Source organism: Haliaeetus leucocephalus, unplaced genomic scaffold (genome assembly GCF_000737465.1).
Source record: "Haliaeetus leucocephalus isolate CR32 unplaced genomic scaffold, Haliaeetus_leucocephalus-4.0 Scaffold202, whole genome shotgun sequence".
Lineage (NCBI taxonomy): Eukaryota > Metazoa > Chordata > Aves > Accipitriformes > Accipitridae > Haliaeetus > Haliaeetus leucocephalus.
Window position 1 is genome coordinate 574,389 of NW_010972638.1, and position 21,608 is coordinate 595,996.

Consider the following 21,608-nt stretch of genomic DNA (forward strand, 5'->3'; position numbering starts at 1 on the left):
ACATGGCCAAAAAAAAAAAGAAAACCAAGGGGGGTTTGTTTTTCTAAATAAAACGCCCCCCCCCCCCCCCCCGTGGTGGCTCTGGAAGAGGCCAGTGCTGCCTGGGACGGTCAGCTGTCTACCAGCTGCTTGAGTGCCCGCTCAATGTTCATCCGGTGCCCGACCCGGGTCACCCCCAACTCCACAAAGTCCTCCTTGGTGAGGGCGGGCAGGTGCGTGCCCTCTATTTCATGGTCCTCAAACTTGTCTCGGTGCTCCACCAAATTGATGCTTTCCAGCCAGTCCCCGACGTCGTACTTGTTCCACAGGTGGAGGGGTTTCTGCATGAAGGGCCGAGGTGGGTGGAGGGTGTGCAGGGGTGGCCCTGGAGAGGGGGACGGGGATGGGGAGCGGCTCCGGGCGCTCACGCTCCTCACCACAAACCGCACCTCCTTGGGCTCGTGTGGGATGGAAAGGCTGGAAGATTTGAGGATGGTGGGAGGGGTCAGACCGTAGGGCCGGACGGTGCTGAGGGGCTCTGTCCGATCCAGAGCCGGCTTCACGGGGCTGGGGGTACGTCGGGTTACGGGGTAGCGACTGCCAGGTCGGACTGTGTAGGTGGTCCCGGAGCTCCGCTGGGAAATGGTGCTGAGTTCTCCTAAACTACTGAAAAGTCTGCAGAAAGAACGGTACAGCAAGAGAGAGGAGAGAGAGCAGAGGGCAGGGGTGAGGCGGAGGTCCCCAGACACAGGAGCACACACACAATATACACGGGGGGGGGGCTGCTGGAGGGCTGGGCCAGCCTGAGATAGGAGGGGGCTCTGCAGCGCTTGGGGGACACGGCTCAGAGCACTTCAGCCAAGACTTGCTTGCAAGCCCTGCCAGGGCTGTTCCAGAGGAGGTAGAAGAGGTTCGAGCAAGTATCTCCAGTTCCCAGCCAAACCTGCCCTAGCTGCCACGGCTCTGAAGCCCATTGAGACCTACCAGGGATGAGCGTGGCCCTGCGGCCCGCTGGGTACACACGAAGACTCGCTGCGGCTGAAGACCCTGCACCTTGCCCTGCCTCGGCTGGTCAGGAAGAAGCTGCTGCAGAGCTGCACTGAAGCCCACCAGCCCCACCTCCCACCGGGAATGCCCCCATCTTCCCTTGCTAACCGCGCTACCATCGGCATGCTCTCAGGTCCCGCCATGGACTCGGAGCAAACCAGCGCTCCTGAGAACATCAGCCAGTCGGGGCAGAGCCCCTTCCCAGGAGAAGAGGGAACCTTCCGGCATCTCCCCAGAGAGTGGTGTGGGGATGGGAGGACGGTCATGCCACCCCAAGGATGGAGGCAGCAGGGTCAGATCATCACCTGACGGCGGTCAGCCCTTTCGTGCGGGCTGAAGGAGCCCAGAGGTGTATGGACTGGTCTTCCCCTTGCACTGTGCTGTGTCTGCCTCCCTGGCTTGCACCCTGTGCCGTGGTGGGCACAGGCTGTGGAGTTGGGCAGGGGGCAGCCCTTCCTGCAGTGCACGGCTCTGCCCGCTCACCATGACAAGAGCCTCTGATGGGGGACAAACCACGCCGCAAGCACGCCTTCCATCTGCCCTCGCCTCTTGCCTTTATTGCCTCCCCTGGCATAAACAAGTACTCTGGGTATGCGAAAAAAAAAGGGATCTAGAACCTGACAGGGCAAGATGATGGAGGATGAGTCCTTTGAGCGCAATGAGCCCCAGCCTGGGAGGCCTCAGGAAGGCATGCTGCTGCCCGGCCCTGTTCGTGTCCTGCTTTGGGTACTCGCACCCACTGCTGACTGCAACTGGGGATGTGACTCCAACTGGGACAGTCCTGGGGCTCCCGTGTGGTCTCTCTGTCCTGGCAGCGAAAGCAAACGCAGCAACCTGAATCCACCCCGGGGCTGTGGTCGCTGCTCTGTGGTAGCCTCTGATTGAGGCTGGTGGGGTCTCAGCTCCGAGGAGGGCTCTCAACAGGGGCCCACGTCCTACAGCAGCTCAGGGGCCTGGATGCTTCCACATCAGAAGTGCTGCAGCCCTGACCGACCGTGAGTGGGGAGGAAAGGTCTGCTGCTTTAGGGCTGCACAGTTCTGGGCCAAGAGGCACGGCATTACCAGGGCTGGGTTGCTTATCTCTGTGCTAAACAGTCCATGACCACTCATTTGGGTCAAGCAATGTCAGTTTGCTCGTCCTCCAAACTAATCGATAAAATGCAACAGAACTGCAGCTCCCTGGTGCCTGGATGTGACGTCAGTTAAAAAACAAGCAGTCCTCTGGGCTGTCGGCACGGTGCCCTGCGTGCAGCCCGGTGCAGCCCGGCACCTCTGCTTCTCTGCCACCCCCCAAGCTCTGCCCTCCCATCTCAGGTCCCTCCTGCTACAGCGGACACTCTGGAAACCTGTTGCTGGCAACAGGAGTCCAAGGGCTACAGGTAATGGCATAGACCCGCTGCCACTAATGTGCACGCGACACAAGATCCACACCGCTGGGAGGTTAATAAGCACTAATGATTTCTTAGAGAGATGGCTCCGAGAAGATCAGCTGAATGTGGATATGAAGGGCTGTTCATAGTCTGTGGGCTCAGGCACATTTCCTCTTATTCTTATTTTCCTGCCACCTTGGCACAGAAAGCAAGAGGATTATAAAGAAGCATGACGATGAATCACATTTGGGAAGCTCCGTCACTACAGAATAGGAAGAGCTGAATGACCTTGAGGGCTGTAGTACAAGAAGCAGAACGAAAAGTGACAGTACAAAATACGGTGTCCTGCTCAGAGGGCTGGCAAAGGCTCTGCTCTCTACTGGAAGTGATGAAGGGAGAGAAAGTTCTGGGTCTACTGACAGACCCCGGGGCAGGGGTGACCGGGAGGCACCAATGTGGCACAGCCATGGAAAGGCAAAAGAAACACTGCAAGATCTAAGGTGTGTATTGCTCGCAGACATAAGGATGCATTCATGTCACCATAGGAGACACTGCTACACTCTCATTTAAAATTCTGAGCACAGTTCTGGTCACTCATGTTCAAGACAGGTAAATGCAAACAGGAACGGCTGCAGACACAGCAGCCAGCGTGCCAAAGGCTTGTTTAACCTGCCCAAGGTGGGACAGAGGGGGAAATTGCTGTCAGAGTCTGTGAAAGAAGAAGAGAGACTTAAGCTGGTGCGTACTGCAGAGACCTGGAGCAGCCCTGTGCAAGCACACTCACCGAGGTGGTAGATGCCCAATGGCTGTCTGGCAGCACAGCCTTTGCCAAGAGTGGAGATGCAGGCTGCACAGAGACCCACGTCATGTGGCAGGCTGTGCTGCAAGGCCTCCCTGCCACTTGGCTTTTTCGTTTGGTGGCTTACAGGGTCTGGGAAGTTGGTTATTCCTGCTCTTGGGGAATGTGATTGCTGGAACCACACATGAGAAATCAGCTGTGTGCCCAAGCTTCCAAGGCTGGCATGTCCTTGCAATGATGAGACAGTGGTGCCACGGCAGACCTGTCTGGGCACAGCTGGTCAGCAGATGTAATCTGTAGGTCTGTTCTCCTCTGCAGAGGACCAGCTTGGTCAGTGCAATGCACTGTTGGCAATATACTGTTGGCTCTCAACACCTTCAGCAGCCCTGTTCTGCCAACTATGTGTTATGTTGCAGACAGCACAGCAGTCTTTAATGTCCTGTCCAGCTCTGGAAGCTGACTTCATTACGGGCCATCAGTCCAATTATTCAGTCACAGGCACTTCATCCTGCTCTGAAGCCAGGTCAGTTTTTCTGGATGTGATCGTTCACAAGTGGCACCTCAGCACGTTATCCCTTCCATGGAATTGCACATTATGCACAGCGACAATATCTGCTTAGAGGGTTTTTTCCTGGATCACCGCGCTTCTTCATTGCAGGTCCATATTGGCACATCATGTGTTTTGCCCGATGAACGCACACCGACAGAGATGTGTACCAGCCAGCTGTAGCCAAGCTGAGGCCAAGTGCTGCTACGTTTTAGGATGCTGCTATGGAAGACTTCAGCTTTGTCAGGTTTCATGAACACTATGGCATTGCCCACTTCTCCTTTAGGCAACATCAAGTCAATGTAACTGGGGAGCTTAATAAGAAAAATGAAATGCTTTCTTCACTTTCCATTTCTGGTGGTGCTCCAGCTGGTCCTTGGAAGACCAGCAGCCCAGAGGTGGTGGGATTGCTGGTTGCCACAGGTTTCTCTGTGAGTTGCGATGTGGCAGCTCTAATCACTGTTGTAGGGCTGCCTTCAAGCTTGTTGTCTTTGAACATGTGCAATCCACGTTCTGGCAGCTCTCAACCCCTGTCCCGCAGTGCTCAGTGGTGGCAGTCTGTTGGCACCAGCAGTTGCAGTAGATCGGTTGCCTGGATTGCTGCTTCAGTGCAGCCAGAAAAACTAGTCTTTTGAGACACAGAAGACAAGGCCTGATTCGTGCACCACAGCACACACGTGGAACTGACTGGAATCAGCAAAGAGGGAGAACAGGTCTCATGGGAAGCAGGCTCACAAGCAAAGAAACACTAGCTTGATGGAAAAAGTTCTAACCAAAGAAAGAGGGATTATGCATTTGTATGACAGCTAATTAAGCCTTCTGGGAATACTTTTACTGAAGGTATTAAAAAGCAGGTTTCTTGAATAAGTCACTAATGGATGAGGATTCTTCCTTTGAACTCTGTATCTCAGTCCAAATTTCTTCAAGAGTAACAAAGGCAATGACTGATTCAGCAACAGAGGTAATGCACTTCTCATCCCTCCAAAGAGAAATGCTTTGCTTTTGCTCAGCAAGGCTTTCATGTTGCTGCTGTTGGCTTCCAGGTGTTTTCGTACCGGCCTTCAAAAGCATCTCCATTGCTTTTCATTAGAACTGCATGAAGGACTTGCCTCCTGTGATGAACAACCTTCGCTAACTGATGAGTGAGACACAAGACTGCTCTCATGATTCTCCATTGGTGCTCAGTGCACCTAAAGGCTCTGACATCATGCTTGGCGCTATCTGTGACCATGGCCAGGCTATGCTTTAGGGCCAGGGCTGGAGACTAATCGTCTCTCTCTTTTTGCTTGCAATGCAGACGGATACTTTGAGGCTTCCTGCTTAGAACGGTGCATGAACAGATGACATGACACCTCTACAGTTCCCATTTTTGGAAGGGTTTTGTCTTCCAGAATTGTCTCACGAGATCTGTGCTTGAAAAGGGAGGACAAAGGGGAGGAGTATAGAAAGGAAAGAAAGTCTCTCTGGAGACCCTCCAAACCAAAAATTAGAAGCACTTGTGCTACGTGTCACCATGGAAATGACACGACCGCCAAACAGGACATAAACTCACTGGCACGAGCTGCACGCTCTCACATGCCGCTTCACAAGCAAGAACGGTGTCCAGGGGAAAGCACTTCCCATCCTGTGCCCGCGCCCCAGCTCTTGCTGACAGGCTCCGTTCAGATGAGTTTTCTTTTGGTGGATGGCTGGTGAAGGGGTATGGGCCTGTTTCAAAAGCTGGAAGGAAATACGCTTCTTCACAGAACCTTGAGGAACTCCCATTGACCAGAGGGCCAATCGAAGCCTCATCACAAAGGAGCCAGGAAAGTCCGTCTCTCCCCAGAGCTGGATGCTCTGCCCAGGCAGTCAACCCCCAGGACGAGAGACAGCACCACAGCCACCCTGCTCCAACAGTGGGCATGGCACCAGTGGCAGACAGAGCTGTGTTACCGGGAGATTGATGAGCTGCTCTCAGGGACCATTTGCCAACCCACTGCTCTTCCTTAACTACTGAATTTTGGCAAGAAATTTGTTCCTGGCTCTCAGCAAAAGAATTCAAAGAGAGGATAAGCTTATCCCCATAAAGAAAGCCCACAGGGAACAGGGTGCCCAACAGCGCGTGAGGCTTATCTGAAGAACTATTGAGAACAAGGTTTTTCACTGAAGGCAATCTAATTTCCTGCTGTCATTTTTTCTTAGGACTCTACTAGTGCAGCCAGTACTTTCATTAGGGAAGATAAATCTGTCACTTCTGAGTTCTTCTCTTTCACAGTAGAATAACAAAGGGATGCTGCGAGGGAACACCTGCAAAACTGATACAAACGAGTGGGGTTAATTGTACCCAATGTACTGTCTCTCCTGAAGGCAATGAGTAACTCCACCAGCATCTGGAGGGCTGATCATGCTGAAGAAACACTGGAAGAGTTCCTCTTCAGATGAACACAAGAATGAGGAAACCAGGAGAGAACTGTTAAATTTTGTAACTCTAAGGGCTGCTACACTTCTGTATGGAGTCTCCTGAGCAGAAACAAATGCAGAACCTATGGGCAGCGCTTATGCGTGAAGTCGTACAAATCAGGCAGCTTGGTCCTGTGAATCATGGTCTGCAAAGATCGGTTACCTCAGGCACAGCTCTTGTGTTCTTGGCACATGTTGGACTTACAATGCACAGACAGCTCAGCAGTGCTGAACACGTGAAACTGGTCTAATGTTTCCCGAAAGAGCTTTCACAGGGGTCAGAGACTTTATGAAGGGGCTCAGCAACTGCATTGTGCATAAGCAATAAAGCTGATGTTTTCCAAAAGCAACTGCTGTACCGCACAAGCACAGTATAATCAGTGGGTACCTCCATGCATGAAACAGCTCTGCTGCAGCAATTCAGACTAGTGTGCCACCTGCCTAGGAATCCCAGGTAAACTTCCCAAAACTTCAGATTCTGCCAAGACGACATTTCCATTGGAAAGGTATGCATTTTGGGGAGAACTGAGAAGTAGGGCACCTCTCTACCCCTTTTCTGACAAGGATGGCTCCTTTGGACCAGACTGCAGGGCTGTTCCCTTCAGGAAGGCGGTCAGTAAGAGTGCCAAAACAGATCAAGTGGATAACCTGTTAACTTGGTGTTTGGGAAAACAGCCCATATAGCACCAGGCAGGAAAGCCTTCCAGACACTCCATGGTGTGGTGGGTAAGGCAAGCCATGAGGCAGTCAGGCAGAAGGAGGCTAAGGGGGGGTATCTGCAGGGCTTCACCTTGCGCTGGCTCTCCAGCAAATCAGCTGCACCCTGCTTGTGCCGGGGCCATCAGTGAGGAGGAAGCTCAGCATCCAGAAAGCAATCCCTCTTCTTTTCCTTCCACAGCCCATTGAGTTGTTATAGCAACCAACATGCTTAGGTCTAAATCTAATATTTGGCAAGTGGCAGCCCACTCTTGATGCCTGTCTTGGCTTGCAGCCACTGTTCAGGTGCTCGGCAAAACGGTCACCGTAACACCACAGAACTCCTGTCTTCAAGGAGGAGGACACAGGGAATGACAGGCTGGCCAGCCTCACATCAATCCCTGGGACGATGATGGAGCAAATCATCCTGGTAACTATTTCCAAACATACTGAGGACAAGAAAGTGATTGGAAGTGGCCAGCATGGCTTTTTGTAAAGGGAAATCATGCCTGACCAACCTGGCAGCCTTGTGGGCAACCTGACTAGGTTGGTGGGTGAGGGACAAGCAATGGATTTTGTTTATCTTGACTTAGCAAGGCTTTCAAAAAGCATCTCCCATAACATCCTCACTGACAAACTGGTGAAGTATGCACAGGACAAGTGGAAGGTGAGGTTGATTGGGAACTGGCTGAACTGCTGGACTCGAAAGGCTGTGGTCAGCAGCACAAAGTCCAGCTGGAGGCTAATGACTTGTGAGGTACACAACCCCCCCGGGGTTGCTATTGGGACCAACACCTCTTAATGTCTTCATTAAATACCTGGACGATGGGGCAGAGGGTATCCTCAGCAAGTGGAGATAACACACATTTTGTGCAGATGACACAAAATAGAGGAGTGGCTGATAAACCAAATGGGTGTGCTGCCCCTCAGAGTGTCCCCGACTGACCGGAGGAATGGGCCAAGAGCAATCTCATGAAGTTCAACAAAAGGGAAATGCAAAGTCCTGCACCTGAGAAGGTGGGAACAACCGCACCCACCAGTACATGCTGGGGGCTGACCAACTACAAATCAGCTTTGCAGAGAAGGACCTGGGGCTGCTGGCAGACACCAAGTTGAATGTGAGCCAGCAATGTGCCCCTGCAGTAAAAAACGCTGTTGGTGTCCTGTTCCATTAGGAACAGCATTGCCAGCAGGTCAAGGGAGGTGGTCCTTCCTCTCTGCCCAGCACCAACGGAGCATAACTGGAGTACTGTGTCCAGTACTGGGCTCCCCAGTGCAAGAGAGACATGGACTTACTGGAACGAGAGTCCAGTGAAGGGTCACAAAGATGATTAAGGTATTGGAGCATCTGACGCAGTAGCAGAGACTGAGAGAACTGGGACTGTTCAGCCTGGAGAAGAGAAGGTTCAAGGGGACTTCATCAGTGTGTATAAATATTGGGAATAAAGACGATGGAGCCACACTATTCTCAGTGGTGCCCATGACAGGACAAGAGGCAACGGGCACAGACTGAAACACAGGAAATTCCATCTAAACATACAAAATCCCTTCTTCACTGTGAGGGTGACCGAGCACTGGCACAGGTGGCCCAGAGAGGTGGTGGAGTCCCCATCCTTGGCGATATTAAAAACCTGACTGAACAATGTCCTGGGCACACTGCTCTAGGTGGCCCTGCTTGAGTAGGGGGGAGGACCAGATGATCTCCAGAGGTTCCTTCCCACATCAACCATTTTGTGAGTCTGTGAATTCAGACTGTGGAGGGCCAGCGCAGACCTGCCATCAGCCAACAGCAAATGCCCCGATGAGAAAGTAACAACGTGCAGAAGCCCATTATTCCAGGTCATTCCTTTTTGCTGGAGCTACCCAGTGGCAGAGCCCTCTAGGAGGCTTTATGCTGAGAGTACTTGAGCTGATCGACCTTCCTCCAGACCTTTCTGCCAGTGTCCTCAACCTTCTTTGGTGCACATGCAGCAAGCAAACAGCAACATATTCCTGCAGCACCATCAATGCCCAACTTTCCCTGCCAGTCCCCACCATTTCAGTATCAGCTTTCATTCCTCAGTGCCTGTGGTGCACTGGAGTAATCAGGAACATTGCCACCATCAGATGGCCACAATTCATGGGGACTGTGCTCTTTGGCCTGCAGAATCAGCTTTTGCCCTCCATTGCCCATCTCTTTACATTTATTAGCACTGAACTTTCTCTGCTGTCATGCAGGTCACTCATTTAGCTTGGCAAGTTTCCCTCTAGCTCTTCACTGTCCTCTCTAAGTTCAGTGTCCCCCAAAACTTCATGTTTTCTGCAAATCATGAATTCTCATTAATCATGGTGGTTTTCATACGATTAATAAATCTATTAAATTAAATGAGACCCTACTACAAAAATACCTGTCTGCTATTAACCTTCTTCCACAATGAAAACTGACAAGCTATTTCGACTCTTCATTTCTGGTATTTTTTTCTCTGTAAAACATGTTCAGACTGAAGTCTTACTTCTTGCTCTGAAAGAATTCCTCAATATTAATAATCTCTCTCCTATGTCTCCGATGCCCAGCTCCTGAACCGCAGTCTGGAACAAGGACTGCTGACTTTGCTTCTGAGAGAGGGGCAGCTGGCAGGAGAGCACAAGCTTGCCTGCCCAGGAGTGACTTTCCTGAGGACTGTTGAGTGTGGAACAAACATGGGTCCCTCGAGCCAAGCATCTGCAGAGTCAGAGCATGCTGTGTTCAGCTCAAGTCTCAGGGCTGTGTCTAACCACGGATAAGACAACAAATCACAGCCAATCCACTTGTAATTTTCTGTCTGGTGAGGGGAATGCTAAGGAACCCAAAGCATCCCTCACACATCGCTGGAGGCACTCAGCCACCATGCAGGCAGCACACCAAGACTTCAGTCCCCAGATGAGTGCAGACCTGCCAACACTGACAAAGTGGAAGATACTCAGGGCAATGAAACAGTCTAGAGGACAAACTCTCCTGCCTGAAGGCATGTGTACCACTGACAGACCTCTGCACTGGGGACTAGTTAGAGCCAGTGTCTCCTGCATCCATGTCACACCATGGTACAATGCAAACCTTTTCTTTTTCCAGAAAAAGGAGGGGAGAGATTTCAGTTTCTACACCTAAGTGAAGTCCTAGATTTCTTCAGTCTGCTCGGGATCTTAATTCCTTCTGCTTATTGCAAGAGCAGACAAGGGAGGAAGTCCTAGAACTAGCACAGATTCAGCATCTTCCTTGACAGTGGGGATGACAAAGAGATGGGAAAGCTGATTCCTACAGCTTAAGCAGCAAATGAACACATAGCAACCAACGGTGTGAAACAGGCCAGCTCTGTGCTGCTATTTGGATGTTCAGCAAGAGACCCTCATTTAACAATGCAAGTTTTTAACAAACCCTAATGCCAGATCACGTAGGGCCAGCGAAGTCTGTAGATCACACTTGAGACTGCAGGAGAGTAGTGCAGTGATGCGGCCAGAAGCTCCCTGAGCACAGGAGCTACAAGTAGGAGAATGCTTTACAGTACAGCTGTAGACAATTACTTTTGAAAACCAGAGTAACATATTAAGTTGCTTAAGCTGTGACTTCCTACATGCCATAGCATGGGGCAATAACTCCTAAACTGCTGCTGGGCTGAGCTGCTATGGCTACACTGCATGGGCAGCACCAGGTAGGCTTTCTGGTTGGGGTGGGTGCTGGAAGCAGCCTGTGTGTGTTACAGTCAGGTGTCAGGAGAACAGCCACCACAGCAGATCCCGGCAGCGCGGGTTGAACCCTGGTCTGACCTGCACAGCCAGCTCAGCTGGCCTGGAACATCGGAGAGGAAGGTTAGGGTCAAGGAACACCATCGCACACAGAAGACATCAACTATGAAACACTCTGCGCAGACTAGCGGGGACAGGAAAATGAACAAGTCCATGGAAGGCAAAGGCAAGCAGACATGAATGGAAAATAAGGCACATGTGCCAGGCTGGAAGATGATGTGGACCCAACTGAAGCAACAGGGGAAGACCCGTCCGTTCCAGCTCTGGATGCCTTCAAAGCACAGCCGTCAGCTCTGGGTGCACTTCTGGGAAATGCCTGAAGAGACAAACAGTGGGGGCCTGAAGCTCTTCTCACCCGATGAGCATCTCAGGCTGACCTGGATGAAGCTGCACTAGGTTTAATGAATGATTTTCTGGATTCTTGTCTAATCACTTTAAGCAGAGTAGAAAAATCCACTCCAAAAAGCTGTGGTGACTGTCACTGTTTTACCTCATTATGGGAGGACAAAGCTGAAGATCTAAGCAATGGGATGGTATCACTGACGAAACTGTTGCTCCTGCATTTCCCCTCTCATAACAAATAACAGTTTTCCTCTTCTTCACTCTGTATAAATTCCTCCACATGGAAATAGGGCCTACCCCTGCAGGTGTGGACTGATGGAAAAGGAGCCAAGAAGTTGTGACTCTTCCTTAAGCTGATGTGGGGAAGCAGTGTGTGTGTTTGGGGCGGGGGGGTGGAGGAAGGACAAGATGGGGAACCCTGGCTGGTGCCTGGATAACAGAAGGATGAAGCTGCTGCTCCGAGGCTTTGGGTTTTGTTGCAGTGCAAGGTGCAACCAAAGACGGAGTCCTGAACTGGCAAGATGCTGAAAGGACGATATTCACCTATGGACTGTCCACTGCCCCGGGTCCTCCTATGAATGCAGTGCCTTTCTTATGGAGACTTCCCACACCAGCCTGTCATGGTCAGATGAGAGCAAACTGCACTTTTGCTGGGTTTGTTTAGTTTTTTGCTCTCCCAAATGGTGTATAAGACATTATCCCTATAAAATATAGAGGCTGGATTTGGGGAAAAAAACAGCCAGCCATGAAAACCCTGGAGGTATAATCCTTTTTGTGGCTTCTCAATGTAACGTCTCCTTCCTGTTTCAAAACTGCCTTTTTTTCTCTCTCACTCTGTAATTCTCCTCTTCTCTCTGATCACACTTCTGCAGCCATAACAGTAGTCATTCTTGCTGTTCACTGCTAGAGCATTTTCCCCTGACCTCAAAAGACTAATTGACCTTCCTAGCTCACCACATTGTCCTACAGACTTCAGCAGGACCTGTCTTTGGGGTTAGAACAGCCTGTCCTGTCTTCTCCTGAGCTCCTGGCTCACACTCACAGGTGTCTGACCTGGAGCAGAGTGCCTCTGTGCTCAGCAGCCTCTGCACAGAAGATGACAGGATGGTGACAGCCACTGGCTGCTCGCAGAGCTGTGGCATTTGATGCCCAGCTGTCATTTACTGGCCCTCTGGTAGCACCTAAAGGCTCAGAAGTGAGGTCCTAGTCCACAAAGTACCCAGAAAAGAAGGACTTGGCACTCTTCCTATTTCTTGTTCCTTGCTGGTCTCGGATGAGCTGGGGGAGGGCATGTTTGTTTTTCAGTACCTGATTCCCAGCTCTGAGAGCCAAGACAGTGGATCCCTTCTGTCATCCCTGATGGTGGGCACTGCGCAGGCTATGTGAAGCCCTGGGGACACCACTGCGTGCCCTGCACTGGAGTACGCGTGGGAGAGCAGGGGACCATGGCTTCATGCAGCCTGCATCGTGCTTACTGCGAGTGCTACGGGCAAGAAGAGAGCGGTGTGTGTTGCTTGAGAAACACTGGGCTTGCCTCTTGCTGCGCTGGAGCCCCGGGTGGTTCCCTGAGACTCGGGCAGGGCAGAGGCACTGTGGCTGTCCGGACACGGAGGTTCAGCTGAGCCATTTCATTGCTTTCCTTCAGACCCAGCTCGCCTTGTGCATCTCACCGACGACTAAAACCTGAGCCTGGGTTACGGGCTCTGCTTTCTGCCTGGTACCAGTGCTGGGCTGGGTGCAGGGCCAAGCACCCTCTTCGTGCGGAGGAAAGCAGGTCTGAAGCTTTACATTTTAGGTGACAAATTTTGTTGCAGGGGAGGAGGACCACAGTCTGCAGTGAATGCTTGACCCTCTGTGCAGCTAATGAGCAGGGAAGCTGGCCAATCAGTGTTTTAACTGTGATGGCACAGAAGGTTAATCTACAGGGTCAGAAGACAGCTTATTATTTACACAGAGCTAACCCCATGCCTCTAGCCAGCAGCAAGCACTTGTGCATCTGAACTGATGGTACCTTAGACCTGTTGTAGAATTGAGTCTCCTTGCTTGTGCACCCTAAAAATACCCTGGGTTTACAGCACTCCTCCCTTCCAGGGAATTAAATGCAAAAACCTGTGCTAAGAAAACATTAAAGGTGCTCAGCTAAGCAGGCACCTGTGAAAGCCAGCATGGATTACACATCGAGGTTCATCACTGATCCTTTTGGACCAAGACAGCAGCTAACCCTAACCCTAACCTCTTCAGGAAGCAAATGGGAGTAACACCCCACTCGTGACGGGCCCCAGGCAGAGGCAGTGCCTGCTGTTCCCCTCTCCTGCTCGTGTTTACGCAGCCTGCTCACACGCTGAGCACAGCTCCTGGCAAGGGCTCCCTCCGCCGCTGGGCAGTGCAGGCAGGTGCAGGGAGCGATGGGGAGAGTGGGAGGCACGCAGCCCGCTGCAGCACCCTGAGCACAGGCATGGGGCTGCAGCCTGCAGGAAAGTACCAGCCAAGGCTCTGATGCGTTCACACTTGCTCCACTGGAGCTGAGCCACAGCCTGTCTGCAGCCTCGGGCCCCTCATCAGGGCTGTGCTCAGCGCTCCCACGGCTGCGCAGGGTGGCTGCAGCTTACGCTCGGAGTCAGGCAGGGATGCTGCGCGCGGGCGAAACAATGTCCAAAGCTTTCACACAAACAGGGCTGTGCAACAGAGAGGAAACATCAGCTGACAATCACGGTCAGTCAGATGGTGCTGGAGGGGAGCAGGCACTGCCATTGTCTGAAACGCTGGCTCAGCGGAACGGGGACAAGCCGGCTCCCATTCAGTGCAGCCAGCCATCATCCCCAAATGCTTTCTGACCAGCTGGTGCTGCCACTGGGGCTGCTGGGCAGCGTCCTAACAATGTGGGGGCAGAAAACAGACTGAGCAGACTAAATTTGCTCTGTCCTGCGCCAGGTAGCACAAAGCTGAGGGATGAGCCAAGTGCCCACAGTGCTAACACGGGCGGCAGATCTCCCCTGGGTGCAATCCTGAACACTCAAGACGCTCTGCGACACCAGCAACAGGACTGAATGCATGAAGACATGGGCATATGCAATGACGTGAGGACCCTCCCACTGCTGACCACACGCAAATGAAGCAAGATTTGCTGTGCAGAACCTGAGGCATGAATCTCTCCGCCCAGCTCTAGCCAGAGCAGTGCTCCGTCTCTGGCCAGACCTATGGGCTCTACAACCTTTTGCTCTACCAGAAGGACCGAAGTGGGCCAGATGGCTTCTGAGTCTCCCACACCTCTGCTTAAACCAGCCGTGTGTTACAGTCTGGGACTGGAGCAGAGCTGATCCCTGTGGAAGACATCCGTGCGGCTGTCTGGAAAGCGGTACAGCAGCCACCGCCAGCCCAGTGGTGGTGCAGGGCATCTGGCAAGAGGAGTTTCCTAGCGCTGCCATTCTGCTCTCCCGGGACTGGCCCTGTTCAGCTGGGCACCGGGAAGGGGGTGCAGACTCGGAAATTCAGCACTTGGCAGAAAATGACAAGTAAAATCAAACATGAGACTGCCCAGAGCTCTGCATGGGCTCTGGGGTTGCGTTCACATGTGGAAGCGACACAGATGTAGGTAGCTAGTTTCATACACACTACAGCTAAAAAAACCAGGACAGACGGACAAACACGGAAGAAGCACGACCAAGACCACACAGCTTGCCATGCACACTGGGGAAATTCGCCTGGTGGGCACCCGGATCAGGGGGCACATGCCACAGCTCAAACCCTCCAGTGCCCTCCCAGGCCTGCAGGTCACCTCCTGGTGAGGAGAGGGATCCTGCCACTCAACACAAGTGACCGCGTGCAGACAGGAACGGCCTCTCTCAGGGTCTCACTGCCTGGCCCAGCCTGGTGAATGCACATAGCTCATCAGCCACAGGCTTGCAAAGGGATTCCAGCAACTCTGGTAGCAACTGAGACCTGCTGGGGACATGGCCAAGGAGCTCTACCAGCAAGGACTCCTCCAGCAGCAACCATTAACCAGTTTGGGAGAAGAGGGGTCAGTTTCCTGTACCCTGATTTCCCTACACCTCTCTCAGGTAAACACTTATCCATGGTTTAGGTTTGTGCCAACAGTGACTTCCCTGGGGGACACCCTAAGTCACCCACCATGGGTCACCAGGGTGGAGCTCCTGTGGCTCCGGGTGCCTGCCCAAAGGCAGCACTGCCCTGCTGGTCTCTTCCAGGCCCCCCCTCCCCGCTGGTCAACTGAGCCCCAGCCTGGGACGGCTGTATGATCTCAGGGTAGCAAGAGCGTAAGATGCTGCCACCTCTGCCTCATGGGATTTTTGCTCCAGAAGGTGACCTAGGGACAGCCCACGACTGGGAAGTCAGGAACCCGCAGGGAAGGGGGAGCCTTGTGCATCGATTGCGGGGGGGGGGGAAGCTGCTGGGGCTCATAAAGGGGATGTTGCCTCCCGGGGTGGCAGCCGGCTCAGCCCCATCCTTGCTGGGGACTCTCCCCATGGGGCTGGGTTGCGCCAAGGGGGCCCTGCCCCTGCACAGCCCTTGCTGGATGTCCCCCGGGGCAGCCGCGACGGGGGCACGCAGTCTCGTCCGGGCCACGGTACGAATGCCATGGGAGCCGGAGGGAATTTCCTCAGTCGTCACCTACGAGCAGCAGCACACGACATCACAGCACAGGGACACGGACATGCTACCGGGGCACACCAGGGCAGGAGGGGGACACTCACATGCCAGAGCAAGCGCCGCTGCCCGCTCTCGGCCAGCCGGGAGAGCGGGAAGCGGGACCGGCACGGGCGCGGGGAGACGAGGTGAGTTTGCTATGGGATGAGAACATGCTCACTTACACAACTCGCCCACCCTCCGGAGGCCAGAGGCGGTTCTAGACAGAGCAGCGCGGACATGCAGATGGAGAGCAGGAAGAGAGGCAATGAGAGAGAATGTTAGCTCCGGTCCAGGGCAGCAACAAGACGGAGAAGAGCGAACGGACTTCGTCACGCGGCCCGAGGCCGGCACAGGGCTGAGGCCGAGCGGCACCACAGGACTCCGGCCACGCCGCCAGGCCTGGGCGCCTCGGCAGGGCGTCCCGTGCTGTGCGGGCCTGGGGGCTCCGGCGGCGGCGGCGGCCGGAAAGGCTTCGCCATCTGGGGTGGGGGGCTGAGCCCCGGGCAGCTCTGGGGAAGGGGCGATCCCGGGGGCAGCGAGGGGACCCAGGCAATGGCCGACGCGGGGCTTTTGGGGCCAGTGAAGGTCGGGACGTTCCAGAGTGGCTGAGGTTACCTCCGTGTGTTTACTACAGGAAATGGGACATTCGTAATTGCGTGAATTCGACAGCCAAAGCCTGAAGGATTCGACAGTGCTATTTGTAACAGCTGGGAGGAGAGGGAGGAGGAGGGGAGGAGACAGGGAAGGGACAGGACAGAGATTGGGGAAGGGCAGAAGAGGGAGGGGAAGGAAACAACATATGCATGAGAAAAAAATGCCCCACAGCAAGAACAAGAAAGAGTGGCAAATACAGTTCAACATCTTTTCTGACTTTACCCAATAGCTGTGTTAAGTGTTTTGCTTTCATGATTGTGAGAATAACAGCTACAGCTAAAGGTCAATGGAATATTATTAGGGCCTCACAAGTGAGTTAGTGTTTCCCAGAGCGGATAATCACAGTTCCTGTGGTATGGAAGTTTGCTTGAATCCCTTGCTGAGGTCTGTGCTGCACCAAAGGACTTGCCCTGGGATGGGAGGGGAAAATTCAACATTTGCTCTCCAGGGAGCAGGCAGGACATGTTGCATCTCCTCACAGGGGCAAGAGACCTTGCACCCGCTGCCTGGGTGCTGGGCTGCTCTATGGAGCTTTCTAAACCTTCTTTTTGTGCATTGTGAAATCCCCCAACTGTGGCTATCGGGAAGGAGCCAGGCCTCGTCTCACCTAGATGACACAGCACCTCCTCCAAGCAGAGACTGCTCATCTCCCTCATCTCCACTGCCAGGGCCCTCGCTGTGTCAGGGCGTTCCAGCAAGGGTTCAGTTTGGCACGGTGGCTACAAACGTCAAATGATCACTGCTTTAATTCGTAGTTTTATCCCTTTTCTGCAGGCCAAGCGGCTGCACGCAGAATGGGAAGAAATGGCCAGGAGCCGTGCAGAGAGCACGGCTGCCTCGGTCAGGCAGCTGTGCTGCTCCAGGCAGGGTTTGCTTGGCCAAACAGGGGACTGCAGGTGGAAAGCACTGTCAGGTAGCCACTGCGCATCACTAATAGCAGGGTCAAGTGAAGACTGTGCCGTTTCAGCTAGAGGGTCTAGCCCAGTGGTGGAGGCATTTGGGCAGCCCCAGAGTAGGCTGGCTGGCCAAGAGGGACGCGTGGTTATCCCCTGGGGAACGGCAGGCACCTCCAGGGACAGTGTCCCAGCTCTGTTATGGTGACCATCTTGCTACACTGGAGGAGTGAGGTAGAAGAGCAAGAGGACTTCTAAACACACTTTAAACACTCTCCCTCTCATGCTTCTCCATACAAGAGGGTCTCGGCCTCCAGCTATGGTTTTTCTTGGGCAATTTTGCCAATGGTGCTGTCACTGGACTGTGAGTCTTTCAGCCACGAGCTTGTGCCTGTCTGTGCTCCATCATGTGACAGGGAGAATTGGGAGCAAACCAAAGTATCAGTAAACATTTACAACAGCAAAGTTCTGGCAGGGTCAGAGCATTACAGACCTAAGAGCTGCTTATGCCTTAACCAAACATTACATCTCGTTGCAGCAAGCCTGTTTTGTCCGCCCCTGATCTCTTCTTTGTAGGAAAAGGAAATGTAGGGCTAGTATCCATAGGAGACTTCCAGTCTCCTCATGTGTTGCCCCCAGGACTCTCCAAGCCAATCTCTTCCTAAGCTCCCATCAGAGAGTGTGTGCAACCGTGGCAGATTGCCTGCAGAACTGCTCCAAGGTAGCATGCAGGCCTCTTTCCATGCAGTCGCTTTGCCTCCTGTTTGTTGACAGAAGAACTGAAATTTGAATGGGTCCCTTCATATTTCTCTGTACAAGAGGAAAAGCCCTTTTTCTGCAACTTCCAATTCTAGTCCACTAAAGCCCTGAAAGGAACAGCTCTTACAGTTCTTCTCCTGTGCTTGGGTGGTAACACAGCTGCATTGTGGGACCTTCCTGGACCTTGCTGAGCTAGACTCAGCAATGAGTGAACCCTTCAGGCTTTAACTCTTCCCTCTTTTGGGCCACTATGGCACTGACACAGTCTTGGTGGAACCCAGAGCTCTTCTCACCGAGGTCTACGACAACCCCTCACTGCTCTTCCCAAGTCTCGCTCTGGACAAGCATGAGGCAGAGTCACTGTTTGCTCTTCTACTCACTCGGAGGGATGAGTGGATGAGCTGTGATTAGTAGATGTTAGTGACCAGATGAGGTGAAGCCAGCTGTGCTTGCTGTGACATGGACACATGCTGAGACTTGCTACCCACAATGCCCCTGTCTCCTTGTAGGCAATGCACATCAACATCAAAAACAGACCCTCCCTGGCCACCAGTGGCAGGAAGCACTGAGCTGGTGTCAGATCAGTGTGTCACCTCAGATCGAGGGGCGTGTTTCCCTGTGGTAGGTGCTCTCTCAATCACTACGTTTTCACAGCAGCCCCCAGAGACTCTTGCTTTGCCAAATACCCAGCCTCCATCAGCTTATCTCTAAACAGCCTGTGCTTTCCCGCTCCCTTGCTGGCTGCAGGGCCACGTCTATGGGGAAAAGCCGCAGAGGTGGACTGAGCCTCAGGAGTGCCCCATCCTTAGCCTGACATCCTGCGGTGAACGCTGGGAAAATGCCATGGCAACCAGGAGGGAAGAGCATCCTCCAGCACGCCGCTCTGAGCTGCCAGCAGAACGTGTGGCGAGCCCCCCGCTGCCCGGGAGTCCCCGCCGCAGTGCCGGTGGCCCTGCTGCAGTACACCTCCACGAGCAGAAGCCTCCTCCCACGGGAAGGGGAGACCGTGGAGCAAAGAATGCATTTTTACAGTTACCTACGGAGATGCATTAAGCATCTTTAAGTCCAGCTGCGGCAGGAAAGCAGGATAGAGACCTGCCAAGCCTCTGTCACGGGACTGCGGGTTTGTCTTCCTCTTCGGTGGCTGCACTCGACACATGAGGAAAGATGGGGTGCTTGGGGGGGGGGCTCGCAGGACAGCACGCTACTGCGAGCACCAGCTGGGACTTGCAGGCTTTGTGGCCCTTAGCAGCCCGGCTGTTCCAGGCAGGGCTGCGGGGACACCCTGCTTGACATCGCCAAAGGACGCTGCTGTTGCCTGCCGAGGGGCTTCAGCCTCCCGGCACACCGAGGCCAGGGGCTGCTGCCAGCACCCTGCCTGGGACTCTGCTGCTCGGCTGGAAGGCCACCTCCTCTCCAAACCTCAATGCAGTACAAATAACTTCCAGTATGCCCCAAACTCCCTCTAGGGAAGGCGCTGAGAAGCGCAGATCTCAGCTGGCCTCATCAATGCCAATCTCCAGCTTTTCATCAGCTCTACATGGACAATTCCCTTGACTGAGGAAAGAAAGCTGGTCTCTGCTTTGTGCATGAGTTTAGACACCATGAAGAGACAAAAAGCCTACAAGGAAACAGGGGGTTGTATCTGCAGCGGCTGAAAGCTTGCACCAGAAATGTTACACCATTTAACTGAAACAGAATTAATTGATGAGTTTATATAGAAAGAGGTAGCTTTACCCTAGGAGCTAAATGCCTAAAGGGCTTATTTTTCTTCTCTCTCTCTTTCAGATCTGTAGAAATACAAAGCAGTTGTGGGTTTCCAGAACAGCACCTGAAAAACTCAGTTTTGCATCTAAAATTCTGCTTCACATGATACATTTGGCATGTTCAGCTGTTGCTTTTTAAGATAAACAAGCAAACAAACAAAAACCCTTTGCAAAGCACCCTTTAACCCAAGTTCTTGGCTGCATTAGCTGGAGCCCCAAACTGGAACCGTGTCGACACTTCAGATGCTTCTGGCTTGAGTCAACATGAGCTCATATTTAGCTCTAAAGGCTGGCCGATCAGCATTGCACCAACCCCGTCAGCAGAGGTGGGAGGTTGAGATCTGAGTGTGACTATGCGCAATGAGGGATGACACAAGCCTGATGAGGCTGGATGGCCATGGCTAGTCACAGGACAAGGGGACACTAAACAAGAATGCCATCTCAACACATGGTTTAACGTTGCACATTTAACGCGTGAGTCACCCTGAAGCGCACGAGTTCAGCCTCTGGTACTAATGCAGTTCTTCAGCTGGCATTTGCATTGCTAGCTATGACTCACTGGATCACTAATCAGAAACGTACACCTCTCATTAGTTAGTGTCAGCTTTATTGTGGTAATGGATGTCACACAATGAATCCATTTTAGCGTTCAGAAGCAGCTCTGAGCTGTGGGGTCCTCGCACTGCTCCTGCTCAGTGGAACAACAGCTTGGCATCTGCTGCTGCATGAGCTCTGTCCAGGGGTGGCTGGGAAGTTCAAGTCAGAGACGCCAAGACATCTGGTCACTCTCCTGCAGCTCAGCTTAGCAAAGGCTACTGCGTGTTGGGACACTGGATCTTCAAGGATCCCATTCATGTTAAACATGGAGATAGCTGCTGCTGGCCTCATGTCAGCCTTCAGAGACATGCTATGTCAAAGTAATGGTCAGGGTAGCTCCCAGCTGAGCAAAGTTCATGTGTCCTCAACTCAAGGGTCATCGCTTATTCCCATGGGACAGTACGAATGGAAGTTGTCACTCTGCTCTGCTGTCACTGTCACCGCCGAACTACGGCGTCTTGGTGAGGGCTGTGCAGAAGGCTGTATCTCAGCAAGCGGGCACGCTACTGCTTCGGGAGCAGAACCTTGCTCTGACAGCACACAGTGCAAGGGCACAGCAGAGCTTCCCTCGCCATGCTCAGCCCTGGCCGGTCACACAGGGCCCGAGGAGTGGGGAGGATGGAATAAATATCGTCTCTATCAATTGCCTTAACTCTGACATTATGTTCTCATTCTCAGTATTTCTTGGCCTCTTTCTCAGTCCCTCTTGTCAAACATCCTCCTGTGGAAGACTGTCTTGGAAGGAGATACAGCCAGAGTTAGAGTTATGGAGAAAGTGGTTTGTCTTCTGTTCCTGGGGGTCCCCAGCCAGGACCCTCATAGACCTCTGCAAGAGAAACGCTCCAGGACCTGCACTGCAGCCACCACATGCAGAGAAGTTACCTGCTCTTAGATGTAACTACTGTAAATTCAGAATTTAATGTGCTTAGAAAGAAACTCCAGCAATGAAACCTGTCACTGCAGGCAAGCTGCTCTGCCTGCTTCAGCAGCTCCTGGAGTCCCTGGAGGGGTACTGGCAGCTTCTGGGTGGCTCCTGCAAGGGCACCTCACCATCCCCAAGTCCTGTGGAACTCCAGGATACCTCTGGTGCTAGGTAAGATCTTCAGTTTGGCTCACGACCCTTTCTGGAGCAGAGCTAAATGTAAGAATGACAGAAAAAGCTGCAGCACAAGTCAGGCCCTGTGGAGGGGCTCCAACGGGCTCTGGCTGCAGCATCGCCTGGCCAAAGGGGTGCAGTACCCTTCAGCCCCCGAGAGGATGCTCAAGGGCCATCCCTGCTGGCAGCGGCAATTGTCCCAGCACGGTCCCACCTCA

General features: G+C 53.1%; 1 protein-coding gene across 1 annotated transcript in view; it reads right to left on the minus strand.

Annotated features, from left to right (window-relative positions):
- Positions 1-110: 110 nt before the first annotated feature.
- The window catches only part of SHANK3 (SH3 and multiple ankyrin repeat domains 3), a 198,959-nt gene continuing 177,461 nt past the window's right edge, over positions 111-21,608 (minus strand). Inside the window, exon 13 of the mRNA XM_010566063.1 lies at positions 111-654. Within this exon, the coding sequence (XP_010564365.1) occupies positions 111-654 (544 nt within the window). The remainder of the gene's footprint in view (positions 655-21,608) is intronic.